The 26,358-nt window shown below is 50.0% G+C and overlaps 1 protein-coding gene across 1 annotated transcript in view; it reads right to left on the reverse strand.

The window, feature by feature from the left end:
- Window positions 1–1,833: 1,833 nt before the first annotated feature.
- The window catches only part of LOC144487236 (X-ray repair cross-complementing protein 6-like), a 39,128-nt gene continuing 14,603 nt past the window's right edge, over window positions 1,834–26,358 (reverse strand). The window contains exons 7-13 of the mRNA XM_078205311.1: window positions 25,844–26,030; window positions 22,016–22,184; window positions 10,562–10,723; window positions 8,707–8,836; window positions 8,231–8,331; window positions 4,870–4,986; window positions 1,834–2,053 (exon numbers count right to left, since the gene is read on the reverse strand). Coding sequence (XP_078061437.1) covers window positions 1,851–2,053; window positions 4,870–4,986; window positions 8,231–8,331; window positions 8,707–8,836; window positions 10,562–10,723; window positions 22,016–22,184; window positions 25,844–26,030 — 1,069 coding nt within the window. The 3' untranslated portion in view covers window positions 1,834–1,850. The remainder of the gene's footprint in view (window positions 2,054–4,869; window positions 4,987–8,230; window positions 8,332–8,706; window positions 8,837–10,561; window positions 10,724–22,015; window positions 22,185–25,843; window positions 26,031–26,358) is intronic.

The following is a 26,358-nucleotide window of genomic DNA, read 5'->3' on the forward strand; positions in this document are numbered from 1 at the left end:
CAGTGGTGCTGCGAGGGAGCTGCAGGCGGTGCCACGAGAGAGCTGCAGTGGTGCTGCGAGGGAGCTGCAGGCGGTGCCGCAAGGGAGCTGCAGTGATGCTGAGATGGAGCTGCAGGCTGTGCCGTGAGGGAGCTGCAGAGGTGCTGCGAGGGAACTGTAGTGGTGCTGCGAGGGAGCTGCAGGCAGTGCTGCGAGGAAGCTGCAGTCGGTGCTGTGAGGGAGCTGCAGTGGTGCTGCGAGGGAGCTGCAGGGGTGCTGCGAGGGAGTTGCAGTGATGCTGTGAAGCAGCTGTGAGGGGCTCTGAGAGTGATGCTGTGGAACTCAAGGCAACTATGATGGAGCTCTGAGGAAGCTACAAAAAAATGTTTAGAGTCTGGTTCAATTAAACACTGAGTGAGCAATGGTAGTGGTCTGGAGATGGTGATGTGGAATCTCAGGACTCTGAGGTCCGAGAGAGGAAGTAAATAAGAAAGGGCGGGATTTTACAGACTCACTCATCCTGAAACCGTAAAATCCCACCCGAGGTCAACGGACCTTTTCGCATTCCGCCCCTCGCCCGCTCCGATTCCCGTGCCGGGCGGAACGGGAAAATTCCGGCCAGAGAGTTTCGAGAAGAAAAACACACAGGAGCGGCAACAAAACAGGCAGGAAGTACCCAAAAAAAATCATCCCCAGTAAACTCTTTAATCTTGTCACTTATATAAAAATACAGACAGCCAAAATCAGGATTGAAGGTTGGTTAGCGTGCGAGGGAAATGCGAGAAGAGATGGTTTGTATTTGATTTGAACTTTTCACCTCAGAGCAACCCTGACTGCCTTCACCCAGAACAGGCTCGAGGGGCTGAATGGCCTGCCTCTGTTTCCAGCGAGAGATTATTGATCTGATACGGTAACTGTTCCCATCAAAGCGAGGTCCCAAAACCTCGTTATTACTTTGTACCGTTGTTAAAAAAAATCATAGAATCCCTTCAGGGCAGAAAGAGGCCATTCGACCCATTGAGTCTGCACTGACTACAATCCCACCCAAGCCCTATCCCCGTTACCCCACATATTTACCCTGCTAATCCCCCTGACGCTAAGGCGCTATTTAGTATGGCCAATCCACCCAGTCCGCACATGGATCTTGCATGTTTAGGTTAACCTTTGCAGCTCCGTGCTGCCTATTTCTCTCTCCACTCACTAGAACTACAAGTGTAAAGAGCGCAGCCAAGGGTCAGTATACTACCCTTGGGCGGTGCCAGCTGGTTGTTAACAGGTACCTTTCTGCCATAACCAAGTCCGGGGCTTCCTCACCAACCCCCCGGTAAAAATAACAGGGAGGAAAATAATATTCAGACGTGGCAGTGACTTTCCCAGGACTGGGTTTTGTTGGAGGTGAGTAGGTTACAGGTAGCCTGTAAAACACAAAGTATAAAATAAACTTGTGACAAATTCAACAGGTACAAAAATATCCCGGGGGCAGATTTCTGAGTTCCTTGTCAGCGAGGTGGCCTGTATATCCTGGAGGCCTCGGAAGGAGAGTCTGGGCTCTCCTCATTACGCAGATGGTCGGAATCATGGAGTCAGAGCAAGTCCTGGTTCTGTTATATTAGGATCAGAGCTGATTCGGATACTGGCTGCTCGCTGGGGGCCGGGGGGGGGCGGTTGGGGGCGGGGGGCGGTTGGCAGGGGGGGGGGGCGGTGGGGTCACTGTTTGAAGGTTCCTGTGATGTTTTGATTCAGTTGGGAAGGCCAGTTGGGTCTTTTCCCCAGCTAAACCCGGCAGTCTCCGCTGCTCGTACACGACCCGCAGCCACCCCCCCCGCCCTCCCCCCGCTCCCCCCCAGGCCATGGCCTGAATTCCACCGCGGTCAGTTCTCAGCGAAGTGACCGGTGATGGCGTCGATCAGCTCCTGCTTCTTGCTGCCCCTCAGCCCGTACTGTTTACAGACCTCCTTCAGCACCGGCACGGTCAGCTTGCCCAGCGTCCCGCTCCGCAGGTACTGCCTGACCTCCTCCTTCCCCAGCGACACCTCCACGTTTGGCCTCTTCTCGGCTCCCCCGGCTGCGTCGCCTGATCACAGAGAACAGCAGTTCATTCTTCAGACAGTCACCGTGACAAATCTCCGAAGTACCGAAGACAAACAATGGCCCCACTCTTGAATATTCGGCTAATAAGAAACAGCACCGTGCAATTCCACTTCAGTTAATTATGGCTCGGGTCACTGTCTGTGTGGAGTCTGCATGTTCTCCCCGTGTCTGCGTGGGTTTCCTCCGGGTGCTCCGGTTTCCACCCACAGTCCGAAAGACGCGCTGGTTAGGGTGCATTGGCCGTGCTAAATTCTCCCTCAGTGTTACCCGAACAGGCGCCGGAGTGTGGTGACTGGGGGATTTTCACAGTAATTTCATTGCAGTGTCAATGTAAGTCTTACTTGCGACACTAATAAATAAACTTTACTTTTAAATTTACTTTACACCTGTTCATTGTTTATAATTTGGAATTACATTTGGAATATTGTGTGCAGTTCTGGTCACCTCACTATAAGGATGTGAAAGCGCTGGAAAGAGTGCAGAGGAGATTTACCAGGATGCTGCCTGGTTTGGAGGGTAGGTCTTATGAGGAAAGGTTGAGGGAGCTAGGGCTGTTCTCTCTGGAGCGGAGGAGGCTGAGGGGAGACTTAATAGAGGTTTATAAAATGATGAAGGGGATAGATAGAGTGAACGTTCAAAGACTATTTCCTCGGGTGGATGGAGCTATTATACGGGGGAATAACTATAGGGTTCATGGTGGGAGATATAGGAAGGATGTCTGAGGTAGGTTCTTTCCTCAGAGAGTGGTTGGGGTGTGGAATGGACTGCCTGCAGTGATAGTGGGGTCAGACACTTTAGGAACATTTCAGCGGTTATTGGATAGGCACATGGAGCACACCAGGATGATAGGGAGTGGGATAGCTTGATCTTGGTTTCAGATAAAGCTCGGCACAACATCGTGGGCCGAAGGGCCTGTTCTGTGCTGTACTGTTCTATGTTCTATAAGGGACAGTAAAACAATAATCATTCTGGAGGAGCGGGCATCGCTGGCATTTATTGCCCTTCTTTAGTTGCCATGAATAGAACAGTTTTGTGTGGGACTTGCCAAGTTAATTCAGAGAACGTTCAGCTGTCAGCCTCATTGGGACTGGAATCACCAGGAGGACAGGCTGGTAAAGACAGCAAGTTTAAAGTTTATTTATTCGTCACAAGTGGGCTTACATTAACACTGCAATGAAGTTACTGTGAAAATCCCCCAGTCACCACACTCTGGCGCCTGTTCGGGTAACACTGAGGGAGAATTTAGCACGGCCAATGCACCCTAACCAGCACGTCTTTCGGGATGGTGGGAGGAAACCGGAGCACCCGGAGGAAACCCACACAGACACGGGGAGAAACGTGCAGACTCTGCACAGAGAGTGACCCAAGTCGGGAATCGAACCCGGGTCCCTGGCGCTGTGAGGCAGCGGTGCTAACCACTGTGCCGCCGTGCCACCCCCTTCCATAATAGACATGAGCTCGGTCGTTGGATTTTTCTGACAATCTGACAGGTTTTGGGGTCACTTTTACCGGGAGCTACTTTTTATTGATCAAGTTTTTAAAAAACAAACACTCGCTTAGAATTCTCAGACAGTCATGGTGGGCATTTGAACCCACATTTTCCCTCTGGATTTGAATACCGCTGCAAAAACAGAGGCGTGCTGTCAAAGCTTTTCATCTTGCACTCATCAGGACAGTGTCGAAGCTTTTCATCTTGCACTCATCAGGACAGACACAAGAATGCCAAATTTCAAAGGGAGTAACAATTTATACTCCACGAAAAAAAGGGTGCTGATTGGTCAGCATATCGATTTTGATTGGTTGAGGTATTGCCATGGTGGGTGCGCCAGGGAACTATTGACCCCCCCCTTCCCATGCTTCCATTTAATTAAAAAAGGCAGTGCCTGGACATGTTCCTTTTGCCTGTAGAGGACAGGTCCCTCCATATGAATACACGTAATTTCTAACAGGCGTAAATGGGCCACATTGCGAGCCCGACTGATAATCTTTAATTGCTGCTCTTTGAAATTTGATATTCTTGCATCTGTCCTGTATAATAAAACAGCTATTTGTTCCCTGGATTATCTACAGTGGTCCACCCCAGAACCCTGAGGCCGAAAGCAGTCAACAAAATTGCTTGGAAACTCTGAGGAGCAAGTTGGGTACCTGCCAGCCACCAGAACAAGGAGCTGAACCTCCACAGTCGTGTGATGTTAAATAAAGGTTGGAAGGTTGCTTTGCCAAAAAGCAATGGGCAGGATCCCCATAAAATCTTTCCTCAGGAAATAACTAACAGGGAGGAACGATAAAGTGAATTCTGGAGGGCTGTGGCATACCTCACGGGCTGGTTTCTACAGAAGTGAATGCACCTACAATATTCTTGCCACGTATAGGGGAATTCATGGGCAGGGAGCACAAAGTTGAACTGAGTTCACAGGCATGAGGAATGATAAACTGCGGTGTTGAGTTAATAGTGCTTTGTTTAACTCTAAAATACAATAAAGTTTGTTTTTATTTGAAAAAGTTGAAATCTAGTGACGTAGTTCTGTCAGGTAATTATGGTCAGTTAATTCTCTATAAATGTTCCTAACAGGGTTGTAAGAAATTACAGCGGCCACTACACTTCACTGACTGTAGTGTTTTACAATGTCCTGAGGAAAGGCGCTAAAAAAATGCAATTCTTTGTTTCTTTTGGCGACCAGCTGGTTCAGTTCTGAGAGAATTGAGCAGAGATTTCCGTGTCCGTGTGGCTCACTTGTATCCCACACGGAGCATTTATTGACACAACGTTTAATTTGCTCCCCTTGCCGCAGTACTCACTGAGCTTCCTCTTCTGTTGGCTCTTTGCACCTGGGTTATAGCCCGGGGGATAAACCAGCTCCAGGAACTCCTCTGCCAGCTGTCCGATTCTCCTGTCCATAACATCATTTTTTGGCACTGTGTGGGGAAAAGACGATTTCCCCTATTACGCTCCTCTATCAAAGTCATTTATTTGCACCTCTCCAGCTTCCTCTCCCCCCCCCAGCTTCTCCCCCCACGCTCCCTCCAGCCCCCATGCCCCCCCCCCCCACCCCCCCGCAGCATCCATCCCCCCCTCTCCCCCCAGTTCCCTTCCCGCGGCTCTCCCTCTCCAGCCCCCCTTCTCCACCTCTCTACCTTTCCTCCTTCCCCACAGCACCTCATCGGCTCCCCCTCTCCCCCTGGTTCCCTCTCTCTCCCCCAGCTCCCCCTCTCTGCCCCCCAGCTCCCCCTCTCTGCCCCCCAGCTCAGAATCACAGAATCCTACAATGCAGAAGAGGCCCATCGGCCCACCAAATCTGCACTGATGCATGAAAGGCCCTGACCTGCCCACCTAATCCCACTTGCCAGCACTTGGCCCATAGCCTTGAATGTTATGGCGTGCCAAGTGCTCATCCAGGTACTTTTTAAAGGATGTGAGGCATCCCATCTCCACCACCCTCCCAGGCAGCGCATTCCAGACCCTCACCACCCTCTGGGGAAAAACCTATTCCCTCAAATGCCCCCAAAACCTCCCACCCCTCACTTTTAACTTGTGTCCCCTCGTGACTGACCCTTCAACTCAGGGGAACAGGTGCTCCCTATCCACCCTGTCCATAATCTTGTACACCTCGATCAGGTCGCCCCTGTCTTCTCTGCTCTAGAGAAAACAACCCAAGCCAATCCAACCTCACTTCATAACTTAAATGCTCCGTCCCAGGCAGCATCCTGGTGAATCTCCTCTGCACCCCCTCCAGTGCAATCACATCCTTCCTATAATGTGGTGACCAGAACTGCACACAGTGCTCCAGCTGTGGCCTCACCAAAGTTCTATACAACTCCATCATGACTTCTCTGCTTTGTAATCTATACCCCGATTGATAAAGGCGAGTGTGCCATATGCCTTTTTCACCACCCTATTAACCTGCCTTTCCACCTTCAGAGATCTATGGACAAACACGCCAAGGTCCCTTTGTTCTTCGGAACTTCCCAGTGTCAGACCTTTCACAGTATACTTCCACCCTCTCCCCACCCCCACTCCCCATCTCCACCCTCAACTCCCCCCTCTCCACCCCAATTCTCCCGCCCCCCAAGCTCCCCCCTCCCAGCTCCCCCTCTCCAACCCTAGGTCCCCCTCTCTCTCCCCCCCCAGCTCCCCCTCTCTCCCCCCCCCCGCCCCGCAGCTTCCCCTCTCTTCCTCCCCCTCTCCCCCCCTCAGCTCCCCCCTCTCTCCCTCCCCCAGCACCCCCTCTCTCCCCCCCCACAGCTCCCCCTCTCTCCCCCCCACAGCTCCCCCTCTCAACCTCCCCCAGCACCCCCTCTCTCCCTCCCCCAGCACCCCCTCTCTCCCTCCCCCAGCACCCCCTCTCTCCCTCCCCCAGCACCCCCGCTCTCTTCCCCAGCACCCCCTCTCTCTCTTCCCCAGCACCCCCTCTCTCTTCCCCAGCACCCCCTCTCTCTCTTCCCCAGCACCCCCTCTCTCTTCCCCAGCACCCTCTCTCTCTTCCCCAGCGCACCCACTCTCCCTCCCACAGCACTCGCTCTCCCTCCCTCAGCACCCCCTCTCTCTTCCCCAGCACCCCCTCTCTCTTCCCCAGCACCCCCTCTCTCTCCCCCAGCACCCCCTCTCTCTCCCCCAGCACCCCCTCTCCCTCCCCCAGCACCCCCTCTCCCTCCCCCAGCACCCCCTCCCTCTTCCCCAGCGCACCCCCTCTCTCTCTCCCCCAGCACCCCCTCTCTCTCTCCCCCAGCACCCCCTCTCTCCCTCCCCCAGCACCCCCTCTCCCTCCCCCAGCACCCCCTCTCTCTTCCCCCAGCACCCCCTCTCTCTCTTCCCCAGCACCCCCTCTCTCTTCCCCCAGCAGCCCCTCTCTCTTCCCCAGCACCCCCTCTCTCTCTTCCCCAGCACCCCCTCTCTCTTCCCCCAGCACCCTCTCTCTCTTCCCCAGCAACCCCTCTCTCTTCCCCAGCACCCCCTCTCTCTTCCCCCAGCACCTTCTCTCTCTTCCCCAGCACCCCCTCTCTCTTCCCCAGCACCCCCTCTCTCTCGCCCCCACTCCCCTCAGCTGCCCTTCTCCAACACGGTAAGAAGTTTAACAACACCAGGTTAAAGTCCAACAAGTTTATTTGGTAGCAAATGCCACTAGCTTTCGGAGCGCTGCCCCTTCGTCAGCTGGAGCTCAACACCCCCAGCTCCCCCTCCCCGCCAGCTCTCCCTTTCCCTGCCAGCTCCCCCTCTCCCCCCAGCTCCCTCTCTCTCCCCCCATCTGCTCCTCCCCCCAGCTCTGCCCCCCCCTCCCCTGAGCTCTGCACCCCCCCCCCCCCCCGCCCCTCCCTCTTATTAACAGTGGAGGAATAATACAGCAGCTGGTCCTTTTCCTTCAGCAAGTTTATTCTACATACAGCTCAGTACAGATACAAGCTCCTCTGATTCCCCCACAGTATCTGTTCCCGCTGTGTCCATTTATACTCTTTCAGAGGTTGAGTCTATAACCATCGCCTGTCTTCAATGAGGCAATTACTGTAATTGCCACAGTATGCATTTGCTGATACACTGACTCTCCTCTCCGCATCCCCCAGCTCCCCCACCCTAACCCCCCCCACTTTGCCATATTTCTCCCCTCTTCATGCCCCCAGCAACCCCTCTCTGCCCCCCAGGGAGCATTACAACTGGATTCAACAATTACCCAATATTCATACCCGCCCCGGGGCCCTGAATCCAATGGGAAATATTCCCGATATACTGCTCTGTTACAGACTACGTGTGAAAGCTGGGCTTTTTTAGTCTTTACAATCACTATCTTTTCATAATCACTATCATTCCTTATCATAATCAAGGACCCCACACACCTCGGACATTCTCTCTTCCACCTTCTTCTGTCGGGAAAAAGTCTGAGGTCACGTACCAACCGACTCAAGAACAGCTTCTTCCCTGCTGCTGTCAGACTTTTGAACGGACCGACCTCGCATTAAGTTGATCTTTCTCTGCACCCTAGCTATGACTGTAACACTACATTCTGCACTCTCTCCTTTCCTTCTCTATGAATGGTATGCTTTGTCTGTATAGTGCGCAAGAAACAATACTTTTCACTGTATGTTAATACATGTGACAATAATAAATCAAATCAAATTAATTCCTTTTGCTGCTGGGCAGTGGGTACGAGCTGTACAGCAGGATACTCACGTGTCAAATCTTCAACTTCTTCCGGTTCCTTCAAATCGAGGGCCAGTGCCTCCAGATTACGGAAATGCCGCTGAATAACCGGATTCTCAAAGCTCTCAGGCCTAATCCAGAGGGATAGAAATGGTCACCATTTTATTTTAAGGAGAATTTGCAGAAATTTCCAGTTCATCTGCACTGGGGAAATCATAGAAATCCTACAGTGCAGGAGGAGGCCATTCAGCCCATCGAGTCTGCACCGACAACAATCCCACCCCAGGTCCTATCCCCGTAACCCAATGTATTTACCCCGCTAGTCCCTCTAATCTACACATCTGGGTCACTGAGGGGCAATTTAGCATGGCCAATCCCGCACACCTTTCAGACTGTGGGAGGAACCCGGAGGAAACCCATGCAGACACGGGGAGAACGTGCAGACTCTCCGCACAGACAGTGATCCTCTAATGGCGCAGAAAGTATCGCTGGAACCTCCGACTGACCTGTATTTAAACCAGAGCTTCTGCACCACTGATTTCATCTTCTCGATCTGATCCTCGCTGGCCACTCGCTTCTCCGTAAAGCCGATCTTCCTGACATCGTCGGCGTAAGGCAAAAAGATCAGGTGGAATCCTGATGGGAAAACGACAGAAAGGTTTTGTTTGTACCAGGAATCGGTGAGCATTTCACACGCCCACTCTGCCCGACTCAGGAGTTGCGTTTGATGGGATGACCTGGGATGAACATTCGCGTTTTTGCAGAAATCAGGTCAAAGCTACGACTAGTAAAGTTTTAATGTTTAAAGTTTCAAAGTTTATTTTATTAGTGTCACAAGTAGTTTACAGTAACACTGCAATGAAGTTACTGTGAAAATCCCCTCGTCGCCACACTCCTGTTCGGGTACACAGAGGGAGAATTTAGCACGGCCAATCCACCCTAACCGGCACGTCTTTCAGACTGTGGGAGGAAACCGGAGCACCCGGAGGAACCCACGCAGACACGGGGAGAACGTGCAGACTCCACACAGACAATGACCCAAGCTGGGAATTGACCCAGGTCCCTGGGTGCGTGTGTGAGTGGGGATTGCAGCTCTGTGGGGTGTTTGGATTCTTTGCGTACTTCAATGCTTTTCAGACGTGACAGAAAACTGCGGTCCCCACATCCCTCGGAGGTGGATGTTAACGACCCTGTTTTGAAGAGCAGCAGGGGAGTTTTCCCTGGTGTCTCGGCCAGTATTCATCCCTCAATCAACATCGCTTAAAAAACTCTGCCTATCGTCAGGTTACTGTTCCCAGGGAGGAAACCACAAGTGAAGACCCACGTCTAAAATCACTGCACTGCCAATGTAATGCAGGACTACAGCGATGGTAAATGATTCATTGAATGACACTGCATAGAAGCCATTCAGCCCATCATGGCTCTTTGAAAGAGCTTATCCAATGCGTCTCAAGAGCCTTCTCTTTCCCCCAGCCCTGCAATCTTTTCCCCTTTATAGATTGGATCAATTTCCTCTCAGCAGTTATTATGTAATCTTCAATTTTCATCCATCCACTGTAACATGTATCCGCTGTAACTCTGAACTATAGAAATCTGAAGTTAGTTCATCTGAGTCCAAGCCCAGGCTGTGGTGCTATCTTTCTCTTACGTTGATCTTTCTCTACACCCCGAGCTGTGACTGTAACACTACGTTCTGCACTCTCTCCTTTCCTTCTCTATGAACGGTATGTTTTGTCTGCATAGCACGCAAGAAACAATACTTTTTACTGTATACTAATAAATGTGACAATAATAAATCAAATCAAATATCTGGTTTCAGTTCCTCTCTGCATTGGAGCTGCACACAATCAGCCAGGCTCCACTGTGTGTATATATGTGTGTGTACGTGCGGTGCGTGCGTACGTGTGGTGCGTGCGTACGTGTGGTGTGCGTGCGTACGTGTGGTGTGCGTGCGTACGTGTGGTGCGTGTGTGCACGTGTGATGTGTGTAAATGTGTGCTATGTGTGTACGTGTGGTGTGTGTATGTGTGGTGTGTGTACATGTGATGTGTGCATACACGTGGTATGTGGTGTGTGTGTGTGTGTGGTGTGTGTGTGTGGTGTGTGTGTGCACATGTGGTGTGTGTATACACGTGGTATGTGGTGTGTGTGTGTGGGGAAGGTGAGTGGGGGTAGGATCGGCAACAGCTACGATGCCCTCCATAGACAAATAGTGTGTGAATAATTATCATATGTGGTCTCGCAGAAAAGGTGCCGGAGATTCTGTGGCACTGGTGTGACCATAACTCAGTCAGAAAGGAGAGACAAATCAAGTGTACTCACCCAGTCAGTGAGCGATCCGAGAGAGACAGTGTCACTGACCTGGAGGGATGGTCTGCACTTTCTGATCATCCAGCGCCTCCTCCTGTGGGACCAACGCCACAAATCGGGGTGGGGTGTTCCTCCGGGGAGTGTAGCGGCAAACAGCATACACGTCCTTCTCCAGGCACTTGGTGAGCAGTGCGCTGAATAAAGTGGTGCTTCCTGTTGGGAATGTGAAACATAAACACAGCTCAGAACAATCAGCACCTGGCACCAGGGCTGGCCCAAAGGCTGCTGGAAAGGACCAGGGGGGCTGACCTCTCTGATGCGCGACAATCAAGCACGTGGAACAAGGCTTCAGCTATTGAAGGCTTTTATTAGCAAACAATGGAACTAACTAACACGAGTACACCAGTTCAGACTGGAGGGGTCCCGCCGGAGCAGAGGGTCTTATACCTCTCCCCAGGAGGCGGGGCCCGACCGGGATGTGCCATAACAACATTTACCACAGGTAAACACCCTAACCCAACAACATTATACAACCCCCACAGTGGCAACACCCTAACCCAACAGTAACATAGGAACAACCCACAGTGGTAACCAACGATGGTTCACCACATTCACCCCTCCTTTAAAAACAAAGGTCAGCGGGGTGCGAAAACAGGTCATATATGTACAAAATTCACAAGTCCAGACGGTCTGGAGGACCGCACCGTCGCTGTGATCTCCTCAACACCGGTTGCGACACCGGAGCAGGTGCTTGCGGTGGCGTTCTCTCCAAAACAGCGTCCGGCTGTCCCCTCGAGGACTCCCGGGCCGGTTGACCCTGGTGAGGCGATGGTGCAGGGGATCCTGGAACCTTCTGTGGTGGCGCCGATCTCCGAGTCTCAGGCAAGCTGTACATGGGAGTATAACTGTTATGCACTGGTCCCGGTGCTGACCGCGCCACGTCTGGGGAAGAAATAAGTGATAGGGGATTCGTGACAGGGGGTATGGGAGCGACAGGAGTTGCTACGTCCCCTGCGGGCGCCAGGTCTCGAATGGAGACTGTGTCCTCTCGCCCATCAGGATATGCCACATAGGCATACTGAGGGTTGGCGTGGAGGAGTTGGACCGGTTCGACCAAGGGATCGGACCTGCGGGCCCTCACATGTCGCCGCAGAAGGACGGGTCCTGTGTACATCAACCAGGCTGGTAAGGAGATCCCCGAGGACGACTTCCGAGGGAATGAGAACATCCTCTCGTGGGGAGTAGCATTGGTTGCCGTACACAGGAGGGAGCGAATGGAATGAAGCGCATTTGGAAGGACCTCCTGCCAACGGGAGACTGGAAGGCCCCTGGATTTCAGCGCCAGTAGGACAGCCTTCCAGACTGTAGCATTCTCCCTCTCCACCTGCCCGTTACCCCTAGGGTTGTAGCTCGTGGTTCTACTAGAGGCAATCCCGTATGAGAGCAGGAATTGCCTCAAGTCGTTACTCATGAACGACGAGCCCCTCTCACTATGTATGTAGCAGGGGTACCCGAACAGGGTAAAAAGATCACTGAATGCCTTAATCACAGTGGCAGTCGACGTGTCCGCACAGGGGAAAACAAACAGGAACCGGGAGTATTCATCTATTATATTGAGAAAATAGACATTCCGGTCCGTTGAGGGAAGGGGGCCCTTAAAATCCACACTCAGCCTCTCGAAGGGGCGAGTGGCCTTGACCAATTGTGCCCGGTCCGGTCGATAAAAGTGCGGTTTGCATTCCGCACAAATCCGACAGCTTCTTGTCACTGACCTGACATCCTCCACCGAGTAGGGCAGGTTGCGGGCTTTTGCGAAGTGGTAGAGTCGGGTGACTCCAGGATGGCACAGGTCATTGTGGAGGGCCTTCAAGCGGTCCTCCTGCATGATGGCGCATGTTCCGCGCGAGAGGGCATCCGAGGGCTCATTGAGCTTCCCTGGACGATACATAATATCGTAATTATAGGTGGAGAGCTCAATTCTCCACCGCAAGATCTTATCGTTCTTGATCTTGCCCCTCTGCGTGTTACTGAACATAAACGCCACGGATCGTTGATCCGTGATCAGGGTGAACCGCTTCCCCGCCAGGTAATGGGGCCAGTGTCTGACGGCCTCCACAATGGCCTGAGCCTCCTTCTCCACCGCTGAGTGCCGAATTTCGGGGCCTTGAAGGGTGCGGGAAAAAAACGCGACGGGCCTGCCTGCCTGGTTTAGTGTGGCGGCTAGGGCGAAATCAGATGCATCACTTTCCACCTGGAAAGGGATGGATTCATCCACCGCGTGCATCGTGGCTTTCGCAATGTCACTTTTCAAAGCCTTGAAGGCCACTTGGGCCTCCGGCGTGAGTGGGAAGGTCGTGGACTTGATGAGCGGACGAGCTTTGTCCGCGTAGTTGGGGACCCACTGCGCATAATACGAAAAGAAGCCGAGGCATCTCCTCAGTGCTTTTGTGCTAGCGGGCAAAGGAATTTCCGTAAGGGGGCGCATACGGTCTGGATCAGGGCCGATGACCCCGTTTTCCACCACGTATCCAAGGATAGCTAACCTGCGCGTACGGAATACGCACTTCTCCCTGTTATAGATCAGATTCAGGCGAGATGCAGTGCGCAGAAAGTGTTGGAGATTCGTGTCATGGTCCTGCTGGTCATGGCCGCAGATGGTGACGTTATCCAGGTACGGGAAGGTAGCCCGCAACCCGTTCTGGTCCACCATTCGGTCCATAGCACGCTGGAAGACCGAGACCCCATTGGTGACACCAAATGGAACCCTGAGAAACTGGTATAGACGACCATCCGCCTCAAAAGCCGTGTATTGTCGGTCCTCTGGGCGGATGGGGAGTTGATGGTAGGCGGACTTAAGGTCTATGGTAGAGAACACCCGGTACTGCGCAATCTGATTGACCATATCAGAAATGCGCGGGAGAGGATACGCATCCAGCTGCGTATAACGGTTAATGGTCTGACTGTAGTCGATGACCATCCGAGGTTTGTTCCCGCTTTTAACCACCACGACCTGCGCTCTCCACAGACTAGCACTGGCCTGTATGATCCCTTCCTTGAGGAGCCGCTGAACCTCAGATCTGATAAAGATCCGGTCTTCAGCGCTGTAACGCCTACTCTTAGTAGCGATGGGCTTGCAGCCTGGTACCAGATTCTTAAATAAAGAAGGTGTGGTGATTTTTAGTGTGGAGAGATTGCATGCGGGGCGCTTTGGGCAATTTGGAGGCTGCGGCTGATTCCCTACTGCCAGTGAAGGGAGTGGCCCACCGTACTGTAGGATCACACTCTTCATGTGGACCATAAAATTTAGTCCGAGGAGAATTGGCGCACAAAGGTGCGGTAACACAAGGAGCCTGTATCGCTCGTAAATTGTGCCCTGTACCTCTAGGGTTACCATACAACGTCCTTGGATCGGTACCGACCGGGACCGTGATGCCATGGAAATTGTCTGTTTGGCAGGTAGAACCCGGAGTCCACACCTTTTAGCAGTGTCAGGGTGAATAAAACTCTCGGTGCTCCCACTGTCAAACAGACAATACACAGTACGACCATTTACCTTGATGTTCATCATGGAATTATCAAGCCTGTGATGCTTTGTCTGGTCCAGAGAGATCGACGCCACCGTTGGGCCCTGGGCGTCACTGCATGCAGCCGAGGTTGATACTGAGGACCCCTGCTGGTCGCTCCTAGTCGTCGTTGACCATGATGGCCGCCCCCATGAATCGCACGTGGGTGAGGGCGCCAAACGTAGCGACTCCTGGTGGTCTTCCTCCTCCTCCGTCAGCCACAATGGCGTCGTCCTGGGTTCGCACGTGGTTGGACCTCGTGGGTACTGCGACGCCGAAGGAAATTGTCTCCGCTCTGGAGGGTCACAGGCTGCACTGCCGTTTTTGGGCTTCGACCTGCAAACTTTAGCATAGTGCCCCTTTTTACCACACTGACTGCAGATCGCCGTTTTTGCAGGACACTGCTGCCGTGAATGCTTGGCTCCGCCGCAAAAATAGCATCACTGGCCGCCTGGAGCTGCCGCCGTCGTCGGGTCAATATGGGAGCGCGAGCCCGTGGGGCGAGGAGGGATTTGTGCTTGCTCTTGCCACGTTGTCTCCACGTGGTCTTCGGGGTACAGAGCCAAGCTTTTCGACGCTGCCTCCAGCATCTCAGCCATCTCCATCGCTTGGGTCAAGTTGAGGTTCCCTTTCTCTAATAGCTTAAGCCGGATGTACGAGGACCCTACCCCTGCTACGAACGCATCTCGGGCGAGGTCGTACATATATTGCTCTGCTGACACATCTTTACAGTCGCAACCCCTGGCAAGCTGCAAGAGCTCATTGGCGTAGTCCTCCATGGTTTCGCCCGACTGCCGACGTCGTGTAGCGAGGAGGTAACGAGCGTGAATCTCGTTGGGTGGTCTCGTGTATCGTTTCTTCAAGAGCTCGATGGCCCTCGGGTAAGTGGTGGCCGCACGAATCGCAAGATAAATCGTGTCGCTTACCCTCGCGTGGAGGACCTGGAGTTTGTCGTCGTCTGTAGTAACAGCTGCAGAGGCTGCCAGGTAGTCTTCGAAACACTTCCACCAGTGGTCGAAGGTGTTAGCGGCACCGACCGCACGTGGGTCCAGCGCCAGACGCTCTGGTTTTAATATTTGTTCCATACTCCCTTTTACTGTTGAGAGTTTTAAGTTTGCTAATAAAATTGATGCGCGACAATCAAGCACGTGGAACAAGGCTTCAGCTATTGAAGGCTTTTATTAGCAAACAATGGAACTAACTAACACGAGTACACCAGTTCAGACTGGAGGGGTCCCGCCGGAGCAGAGGGTCTTATACCTCTCCCCAGGAGGCGGGGCCCGACCGGGATGTGCCATAACAACATTTACCACAGGTAAACACCCTAACCCAACAACATTATACAACCCCCACAGTGGCAACACCCTAACCCAACAGTAACATAGGAACAACCCACAGTGGTAACCAACGATGGTTCACCACACTCTCTGAGCTGCTTAGCAAGCGGCGACGATAAAATCAAATTGTTACTTCATCCCCTATAACACGATAGAATTCTTCATCAAGGTGGACAGTGAGGTAGTTGATTTTGAGATTAGGGTCCTGAATCTTAATAAAGGAAACTACGATGACTATGAGGCACAAGTTGGCTTTGATAGATTGGGAAATGTTATTTAAGGGGACGATGGTGGATCGGCAACGGCAAACATTCAAAGAATGATTATTTAATCCAGTCTGGCACAAAAATAAAACTGGAAAGGTGGCCAAACCAAGGCTTACAAGGGAAATTAGAGATAGTTAAAGGTCCAAGGGAGAGGCATACAAATGATCCAGAAAAACTGTAGACCTGAGGATTGGGACAGTTTATAAATCAGCAAAGGGACTAATTAATAAGGGGAAAATAGAGTACGAGAGTAAGCTCGCGGGAAACATAAACATTGACTGTAAAAGTTTCTATTAGGTGTGTGAGGTGAAAAAGATTGTTAACGACAAACTAGGTCCTTTACAGTCAGAAACAGGGGAATTTATAATGGGGAACAAAGAAATGGCTGACCAACTAAATACATACTCTAGTTCTGTCTTCACAAAGGAGGACACGAATAACGTACCAGAAAAGTTGGGGAACACAGGGTCTAGGGAGAGGGAGGAACTGAAGGAAATTAATATTAGTAGAGAAATGGTGTTGGGGAAATTGAGGTTGAAGGCTGATAAATCCCCAGGGCCCGATAATCTACACCCCGGAGTACTTAAGGAAATGGTCTGAGAAATAGTGGGTATATTGGTATTCATCTTCCAAGGTTCTATAGCCTTTGGGACAGTTCCTATGGATTGGAGGGTAGCTAATGTAACCCCACTATTTAAAAAGGGAGGCAGAGAGAGAACAGGGAATTATAGACCAGTCAGCCTGACGTCGGTAGTGGGGGAGGATTTAATAGCAGAGCACTTGGTAAACAGCGGCTGGACAGGACAGAGTCAGATGGATTTACACGAGGGGAATCATGCTTGACAAATCTACTGGAATTCTTCAAGGATGTAACTAGTAGAGTTGATGAGGGGCAGCCAGTGGATGTGGTTTATTTGGATATTCAGATAAGGTCCCACAGAAGAGATCAGTGTGTGAAATTAAAGTGCATGGGATTGGGTAGTGTATTGAGATGGATAGAAAACTGGTTGGCAGGCAGGAAACAAAGAGTAGGAAATAAACAGGTCTTTTTCCAAATGGCAGGCAGTGATTAGTGGGGTACCGCTGGGATCAGTGCTGGGGCCCCAGCTATTCACTACATATAAATTAATGATTAAGACGCGGGAACTAAATGTAATATCTCCAAATCTGCAGATGACACAAAGCTGGGTGAGCTGTGAGGAAGATGGAGAGATGCTTCAGTGTGATGTGGACAAGTTGAGTGAGTGGGCAAATGAACAGCAGATGCAGTATAATTTGGAGAAATGTGAGGTTATCCACTTTGGTAGCAAAAACGGAAGGCAGATTACTATCTGAAAGGCCATAAATTAGGAGAAAGGAATGCGAAATGAGACCTGGGTGTCCTCATGCACCAGTCGCTGAAGTGAAGCATTCAGGTGCAGCAGGCGGTGAAAAAGGCAAATGGAATGTTGGCCTTCATAGCGAGAGGATTTGAGTACGGGGCAGGGGTGTCTGGTTGCATTAATATATGGGGCCTTGGTGGGACCACACCTGGAATATTGCGTGCAGCTTTTGTCTCCTTATCTGAGGAAGGACGTTCTTGCTGTAGAGCGGAGGTTTACCAGGCTGATTCCTTGGATTGCGGGACTGACTCCCAAGGTGAGATTGCAGGAAGGATGTTCCCCAATGGCGGGGGGTTGGGGTGGCGTACAGAACCAGGGATCACAATTTAAGAATACAGGCTAAACCATTTAGGACAGAGATGAGGAAAAATGTCTTCACCCAGAGGGTGGTGAATATGTGGAATTCGCTACCACAGAAAGTAATCGAGGCCAAAATATTGAATGTTTTCAAGAATCAGTTAGATATAGCACTTGGTTGGGGCGAAGAGGATCAAAGGATATGGGGGGGAAGATGGGAACAGAATATTGAGTTGGATGATCAGCCATGATTATAATGAATGATGGAGCAGACTCGAAGGGCTGAATGGCCTCCTCCTGCTCCTATTTTCTATGTTTCTAACCAGGGTAATAGGATTCATAGAATAGAATAGAATAGAAACCCTACAGTACAGAAAGAGGCCATTCGGCCCATCGAGTCTGCACCGACCACAATCCCACCCAGGCCCTACCCCCATATCCCTACATATTTACCCGCTAATCCCTCTAACCGACACATCTCAGGACACTAAGGGAAATTTTAGCATGGCCAATCAACCTAACCCGCACATCTTTGGACTGTGGGAGGAAACCGGAGCACCCGGAGGAAACCCACGCAGACACGAGGAGAATGTGCAAACTCCACACAGACATTGACCCAAGCCGGGAATCGAACCCAGGTCCCTGGAGCTGTGAAGCAGCAGTGCTAACCACTGTGCTACCGTGCTGCCCACGATTCAGCATCTGACTCCTCGATTCAAAGTGTGAGAAATCTTTGGCGTGATCTATGATCCAGAGCAGTGGAGAGAACATATTAACGCCATTCAGTATGTAACCGCATGCTGTAATGAGAGGAAGTGGACCAGGTACAATGAGCTCAAATTCATCTTCTCATCTCTTAAGATATAATAATGCTCAGGTAGCATCAAACAATCAGTGATACAGCTCCCAGGAAAGGGGTATACTCTTCAGGGTATTCTAGGATAGTTATATTCTATACAGGGTATTTTGGGGTAGTGGTATTCTATTCAGGGTATTCTAGGGTAGAGGTATTCTATACATGGTATTCTAGGATAGAGGTATTCTATACATGGTATTCTAGGATAGTTATATTCTATACAGGGTGTGTTGGGGTAGTGGTATTCTATACAGGGTATTCTAGGGTAGTGGTATTCTACACAGGGTATTCTAGGGTAGAGGTATTCTATACGGGGTATTCTAGGGTAGAGGCATTCTATACCGGGTATTCTAGCGTAGAGATATTCTATACCGGGTATTCTAGCGTAGAGATATTCTATACAGGGTAATCTAGAGTAGAAGTATTCTATACGGGGTATTTTAGGATAGAGGTATTTTATATGGTGTATTCTAGGGTAGAGGTATTCCATATGGGGTATTCTAGAGTAGAGGTATTCCATAAGGGGTATCCTAGGGTAGAGGTATTCTATAAGGGGTATTCTAGGGTAGAGGGATTCTATTCAGGGTATTTTAGGACAGAGGCATTCTATACATGGTATTCTAGGATAGAGGTATTCTATTCAGGGTATTTTAGGATAGAAGTATTCTATACGGAATATTCTAGGGTAGGGGTATTCTATATTGGGTATTCTAGGATAGAGGGATTCTATACGGGGTATTCTAGGATAGAGGTATTCTATACGGGGTATTCTCGGGTAGAGGTATTCTATACGGGGTATTCTAGGCTAGAGGTATTCCATATAGGGTATTCTAGGGTAGAGGTATTCTATATTGGGTATTCTAGGATAGAGGTACTCTATACGGGGTATTCTAGGATAGAGGTATTCTATACGGGGTATTCTAGGGTAGAGGTATTCTATACGGGGTATTCTAGGATAGAGGTATTTTATATGGGGTATTCTAGGATAGAAGTATTCTATACGGGGTATTCTAGGGTAGAGGTATTCTGTACGGGTTATTCTAGGGTAGAGGTATTCTATACGGGGTATTCAAGGGTAGAGGTATTCTATACGGGGTATTCTAAGGTAGAGGGATTCTATTCAGGATATTTTAGGATAGTGGTATCCTATACATGGTATTCTAGGATAGAGGTATTCTATTCAGGGTATTTTAGGATAGAAGGATTCTATACGGGATATTCTAGGGTAGAGGTATTCTATATGGGGTATTCTAGGATAGAGGGATTCTATACGGGGTATTCTAGGATAGAAGTATTCTATACGGGGTATTCTAGGATAGAGGTATTCTATACGAGGTATTCTAGGGTAGAGGTATTCTATATGGGGTATTCTAGGATAGAGATATTCTAGACAGGGTATTTTAGGGTAGAGGTATTCTATACGGCGTATCCTAGGGTAGAGGTATTCTATACGGCGTATTCTAGGATAGAGGTATTTTATATGGGGTATTCTAGGATAGAGGTATTCTATTCAGGGTATTTTAGGATAGAGGGATTCTAGACAGGGTATTCTAGGATAGACGTATTCTATTCAGGGTATTTTAGGATAGTGGGATTCTGGACAGGATATTCTAGGATAGAGGTATTCTATCCAGGGTATTTTAGGATAGAGGGATTCTGGACAGGGTATTCTAGGATAGAGGTATTCTATTCAGGGAATTTTAGGATAGAGGGATTCTAGACAGGGTATTCTAGGATAGAGGGATTCTATTCAGGGTATTCTAGGGTAGAGAGATTCGAGAGTAGGGGTATTCTAAACAGGGTATTTTAGGATAGTGGTATTCTATACAGGGTATTCTAGGGTAGAGGGATTCTAGAGGAGGGGTATTCTATCTGATAACATATTTGCATCTGCTCTATATTACGGCTGCATTGTAAATATATAAAAGAACAAAGAACAAAGAACAGTAGAGCACAGGAAACAGGCCCTTCGGCCCTCCAAGCCTGTGCCGCTCCTTGGTCCAACTGGACCAATCGTTTGTATCCCTCCATTCCCAGGCTGCTCATGTGACTATCCAGGTAAGACTTAGACGATGTCAGCGTGCCTGCCTCCACCACCCTACTTGGCAGCGCATTCCAGGCCCCCACCACCCTCTGTGTAAAAAACATCCCTCTGATATCTGAGTTATACTTCGCCCCTCTCACCTTGAGCCCGTGACCCCTCGTGATCGTCACCTCCGACCTGGGAAAAAGCTTCCCACTGTTCACCCTATCTATACCATTCATAATCTTGTACACCTCTATTAGATCTCCCGTCATTCTCCGTCTTTCCAAGGAGAACAACCCCAGTCTACCCAATCTCTCCTCATAGCTAAGACCCTCCGTACCAGGCAACATCCTGGTAAACCTTCTCTGCACGCTCTCTAACGCCTCCACGTCCTTCTGGTAGTGCGGCGACCAGAACTGGACGCAGTACTCCAAATGTGGCCTAACCAGCGTTCTATACAGCTGCATCATCAGACTCCAGCTTTTATACTCTATACCCCGTCCTATAAAGGCAAGCATACCATATGCCTTCTTCACCACCTTCTCCACCTGTGTTGCCACCTTCAAGGATTTGTGGACTTGCACACCTAGGTCCCTCTGTGTTTCTATACTCCTGATGATTCTGCCATTTATTGTATAACTCCTCCCTACATTATTTCTTCCAAAATGCATCACTTCGCATTTATCCGGATTAAACTCCATCTGCCACCTCTCCGCCCAATTTTCCAGCCTATCTATATCCTGCTGTATTGCCCGACAATACTCTTCGCTATCCGCAAGTCCAGCCATCTTCGTGTCATCCGCAAACTTGCTGATTACACCAGTTACACCTTCTTCCAAATCATTTGTATATATCACAAATAGCAGAGGTCCCAGTACAGAGCCCTGCGGAACACCACTGGTCACAGACCTCCAGCCGGAAAAAGACCCTTCGACCACTACCCTCTGTCTCCTATGGCCAAGCCAGTTCTCCACCCATCTAGCCACTTCTCCTTGTATCCCATGAGCCTTAACCTTCTTAACCAACCTGCCATGTGGGACTTTGTCAAATGCCTCACTGAAATCCATATAGACAACATCCACGGCCCTTCGTTCATCAACCGTTTTTGTCACTTCCTCAAAAAACTCCACCAAATTTGTAAGGCACGACCTCCCTCTTACAAAACCATGCTGTCTGTCACGAATGCGATTGTTCCGTTCTAAATGCACATACATCCTGTCTCTAAGAATCCTCTCCAACAACTTCCCTACCACGGACGTCAAGCTCACCGGCCTATAATTTCCTGGGTTATCCCTGCTACCCTTCTTAAACAACGGGACCACATTCGCTATCCCCCAATCCTCAGGGACCTCACCCGTGTCCAAAGAAGCGACAAAGATTTCCGTCAGAGGCCCAGCAATTTCATCTCTCGTCTCCCAGAGCAGTCGAGGATAGATGCCATCAGGCCCTGGGGCTTTGTCAGTTTTAATGTTCCCTAAAAAACCTAACACTTCCTCTCTTGTAATGGAGATTTTCTCTAACGGGTCAACACCTCCCTCCGAGACACTCTCTCTCTCTCCAGTAGGATTCCCTCATGCTGGAACATTAGCTCCTAACGTTTTAACACTTCTAGCTGCCAGTGCAGGGTTTCCCATCATTATCTGCATGAATCTGTCTTGTGAACCATCAGCTAACTGAGGAGAAGGGGGATGAAGTTTGGACCCTGTGCTCTATAAATACCCTGGGTAGAGCCATGCCCACTTGGCCAAAGGGCAGCAGTAACAGCGGCTGAGGGTTACCTGTTATCAGCGTCTCATCTGGGTAAATGAACTGTGGGGGTCTGATGTGGTGGTGCTTCTTTAAGAGTGACAATGGCTTGAAACCAATGAGAACCAAGCCTGGGCCATCAAATCTCTTCAATTCCTCGGTTTCCTCTTTCTCCAGAACAATCTGCCTCTGTCCATAAACCTGGGAACCAAAAAGAACAAGAACAGGCTTAAATTATATGAAAGAGCAACATCTTTCGAGGTACTCACCCGCTGACCCTCCCAAAGCCTGTCCACCATCTACAAGGCACAAGTCAGGAGTGATGGAGTACTCTCCACTTGCAGCTCCAGCAACACTCATGAAGCTTGACACCATCCAGGACAAAACAGCCCGCTTGACTGGCACTCCTTCTACAAGCATTCACTTCCTCCACCACGGACACATTGGCAGCCGTGTGTACCATCGATAAGATGCACTGCAGGAACTGACCAAGGTTCCTTCAATAGCTCCTTCCAAACCCACAACTACTTCCATCTAGAAGGGCCAGGGCAGCAGATACCTGGGAAGACCATCACCTACAAGTTCCCCTCCAAGCCACTCACGATCCTGACTTGGAAATATATTGGCTGTTCCTTCACTGTCGCTGAGTCAAAATCCCTGAACTCACTCCCTAACAGCACAGTGGGTGTACCTACACCACATGCACTGTAGCGTTTCAAGAAGGAAGCTCACCACCACCTTCTCAAGGGCAACTGGGGATGGGTAATCATAGAAACCCTGCAGTGCAGAAGGAGGCCATTCAGCCCATTGAGTTTGTACCGACCACAATCCCACCCAGCCCCTATCCCTGTAGCCCCATGTATCTATCCTGATAGTGCCCCTGACACTAAGGAGCAATTTATCATGGCCAATCAACTAACCTGCACATCTTTGGAGTGTGGGAGGAAACCGGAGCACCCGGAGGAAACCCACGCAGACACAGGGAGAACGTGCAGACTCCACACAGACAGTGACCCAAGCCGGGAATCAAACCCGGGTCCCTGGCGCTGTGAGGCACCAGTGCTAACCGCCGTGCCGCCCTAACGGTCCTCTTCTGGATTAGGTCACACTGTGTGATATGAGCAATCACCGTCATGAGTAACACAGCCTCTGTGTTATTTTGTTAAATAACACAGAGGCTCAAGCACGCTCTGTTCATTAGGCTGGACATATTTTGTGGAATATTCCATCAATATAGATGGTCATGTAACCACATCAAGCAGATAAACTCAATGAAGTGAAAGCAAAATACTATGGACGCTGGAAATCTGAAATAAAAACAGAGAATGCTGGAAAAGCTCAGCAGGTGCACGGAGAGAGAAGCAGAGTTAACATTTCGGGTCCGTATGCCTCTTCTTCAAAGAGCTAATCCAGTGAAGGTCTGACTGAAAAATGGAAAGTTAATCTCGGTATAAAAAGAGCAAAGGGATGGAAGCCTCTTCCCACTGGCTGTCTGGATTACGATGGTACAAAATATTCAGGACATTGGAAGAAGGGTGATGCGTACCCCAGAAACGGGGCGGCACGGTGACACAGTGGTTAGCACTGCTGCTTCACAGCGCCAGGGACGCGAGTTCGTTTCCCGGCTTGGGTCACTGTCTGTGTGGAGTCAGCACGTTCTCCCCCGTGTCTGCGTGGGTTTCCTCCGGGTGCTCCGGTTTCCTTCCACAGTCCGAAAGACGTGCTGGTTAGGGTGCATTGGCCGTGCTAAATTCTCCCTCAGCGTTACCCGAACAGGCGCCGGAGTGTGGCGACTAGGGGATTTTCACAGTAACTTCACCGCAGTGTTAATGTAACCTTACTTGTGACACTAATAAATAAACTTTTAACTTTAAACAGGTAACCAGTTAAAGACAGAGCAGAAAATAAAAATGATACAGAGAAATCATAGAATCATAGAAACCCTACAGTGCAGAAGGAGACCATTCGGCCCATCGAGTCTGCACTGACCACAATCCCACCCAGGCCCTACCCCCACATATTTTACCCGCTAATCCCTCTAACCTACGCATCCCAGGACTCTAAGGGGCAATTTTTTTAACCTAGCCAATCAACCTAACCTGCACATCTTTGGACTGTGGGAGGAAACCGGAGCACCCGGAGGAAACCCACGCAGACACGAGGAGAATGTGCAAACTCCACACAGACCTCGTACTGATCCTTATTTTAAAATAAAAAAGCAAGTTACAGGGAGGGAATCAGTTTGTGGAAGAAAGGGATGGAGAGAGTCAAACGTAAGTAGAAAGATTCCTACATTACAGCAGTGGCTAAACTTCGAAACCAATGCTGAACAAGGAGACAGGTTGTCGAAGTTTTTTGTCTTGCACTCATCAGGACAAACCCCAGAAGGTCAAATTTCAAACAATTGTGACAATTTATACCACAGGAGAAAAGGGTGTTGATTGGTTGACAAGTCGACTCTGATTGGCCGAGGTCTTGCCATGGACAAAGCAATGGGGAGCTATAGGCTCCTCAAGCTGCCAGATAATTCAAAACAGGTGCAAGGCTTGGGCATATTCCTTTTGTCTGCAGGAAAGTTCAGAAGTACTTCATTGGCTGTGAAGTGCTTTGGGCCATCTTGAAGTTGTGGAAGGCGCTATTTTAATTAATACAAGTTCTTTTTTTCTTTATTTACTCATCTCGTTACCATTCTATCTTTGCCTTGCACCATTGTCTCTTCTGTTATTTAATCTCTGCTGCCTCCCCTTTCACTCTTTCCAGCCCTCCATGCATACCTTCCTTCTGTACCTGTTTGAACCCTGTGGCATGTCTAACGCGGGCTAGTTGTAAAGAAAAGTCATTGACCTAAAACATTAACTCTTGTTTCTCTCTGTACAGTACGCACAAGGGATACAATAACAGGGGAGTTATATTACTGGATGAGTAATTCAGAGGTTTTGACTAATGATAGAATCATAGAATCCCTACAGTGCAGAAGGAGGCCGTTCAGCCCATCAAGTCTGCACCGACCACAATCCCACCCAGGCCCTGTCCTCATAAACCTATGCATCTACCCGAGCTAGTCCCCCTGATACTAAAGGGGCAATTTAGCATGGCCAATCCACCTAAACCGCACATCTTTGGACTGTGGCAGGAAACCGGAGCACCCGGAGGAAACCCACGCAGACACGGGGAGAACGTGCAAACTCCAGATAGACAGTGACCCAAACCAGGAATCGAACCCGGGTCCCTGGCGCTGTGAGTCAGCAGTGCTAACCTACTGTGCCACCGTGCCGTCGATCTAGAGGCACGAGTTCAAACCACACCACAGCAACTGGGGGAGAAAAAGAGAAGATGCTGGAAAATCTCAGCAGGTTTGGCAGCATCTGTGAATAGAGAAAAGAGCCAATGTTTCGAGTCTGGATGACCCTTCGCCAGAGCTGTATAATAAAGGGGAAATTAGTCTGTGATCATGAAATTACCCGATTGTTGTAAAAACCCATCTGGTTCATTAATGCTCTTTAGAGAAGGAAATCTGCCGTCCTTACCCGGTCTGGCCTGTCTGAGGATCCAGAACCGCATGGCTGACTCTCAACTACCCTCTGATTGACTTAGAAAGCCACTCAGTTGTGTCAAAAGTCATGATGAAACTGCATTGTGGATGTGCCTTCACATCGCAGAGTGCAGCAGTTTTAGAAAACGCCTCATCATCGCCTTCTCGAGGGCAATTAGGGATGCACAATAACTCACATCTCGTTCATGAATTAAGAAAGAGCATTTTCTGTTTGTATTTCAGATTACCAGCATCCGCAGTGTTTTGCCTTTGGTCAGGCAGGAGTTGACGTTTTAATTCAGCACGGTATAGGTTCACCGTCCTTTACCTGGGCCTTCTTGGTGTCGCTGGGCAGGAGTGGACTGCCCATCTCCCCGTTAAACCAGCGGGTTTTGGTTTTGACGGGCTCGTTGCTTTCTCGGTACAGGCGGACGGCACTGGGTTTCCTGGCACTCCGCACGAGATTGTAAACTCCGACTGAAAGTTCCACGCCTTCTCCCAGCTTCAGGTTCAGCCTGGCCAAAACAAAACAAAACAAAAACAGGACATCAAATACAACCGACACCGGAACAGAGAGTTTAACAGGGGCTGAAACTCAAAGACATTCTGATGCACATTAAGCGGTTGAAGAAGGCGGCAGTTTAGGGATGGGGGGCGGTGGGGTTTAAGCCAAGGTCCTGACGACTTGGTCAGTTGGATGTAAAAGATCCCACAGCACCACATGGAGGATGGCACGGTGGCACAGTGGTTAGCACTGCTGCTTCACAGCGCCAGGGACCCGGGTTCGATTCCCGGCTCGGGTCACTGTCTGTGTAGAGTTTACACATTCTCCCCGTGTCTGCG

Source organism: Mustelus asterias, unplaced genomic scaffold, assembly GCF_964213995.1.
Source record: "Mustelus asterias unplaced genomic scaffold, sMusAst1.hap1.1 HAP1_SCAFFOLD_657, whole genome shotgun sequence".
In the NCBI taxonomy this organism is placed as follows: domain Eukaryota; kingdom Metazoa; phylum Chordata; class Chondrichthyes; order Carcharhiniformes; family Triakidae; genus Mustelus; species Mustelus asterias.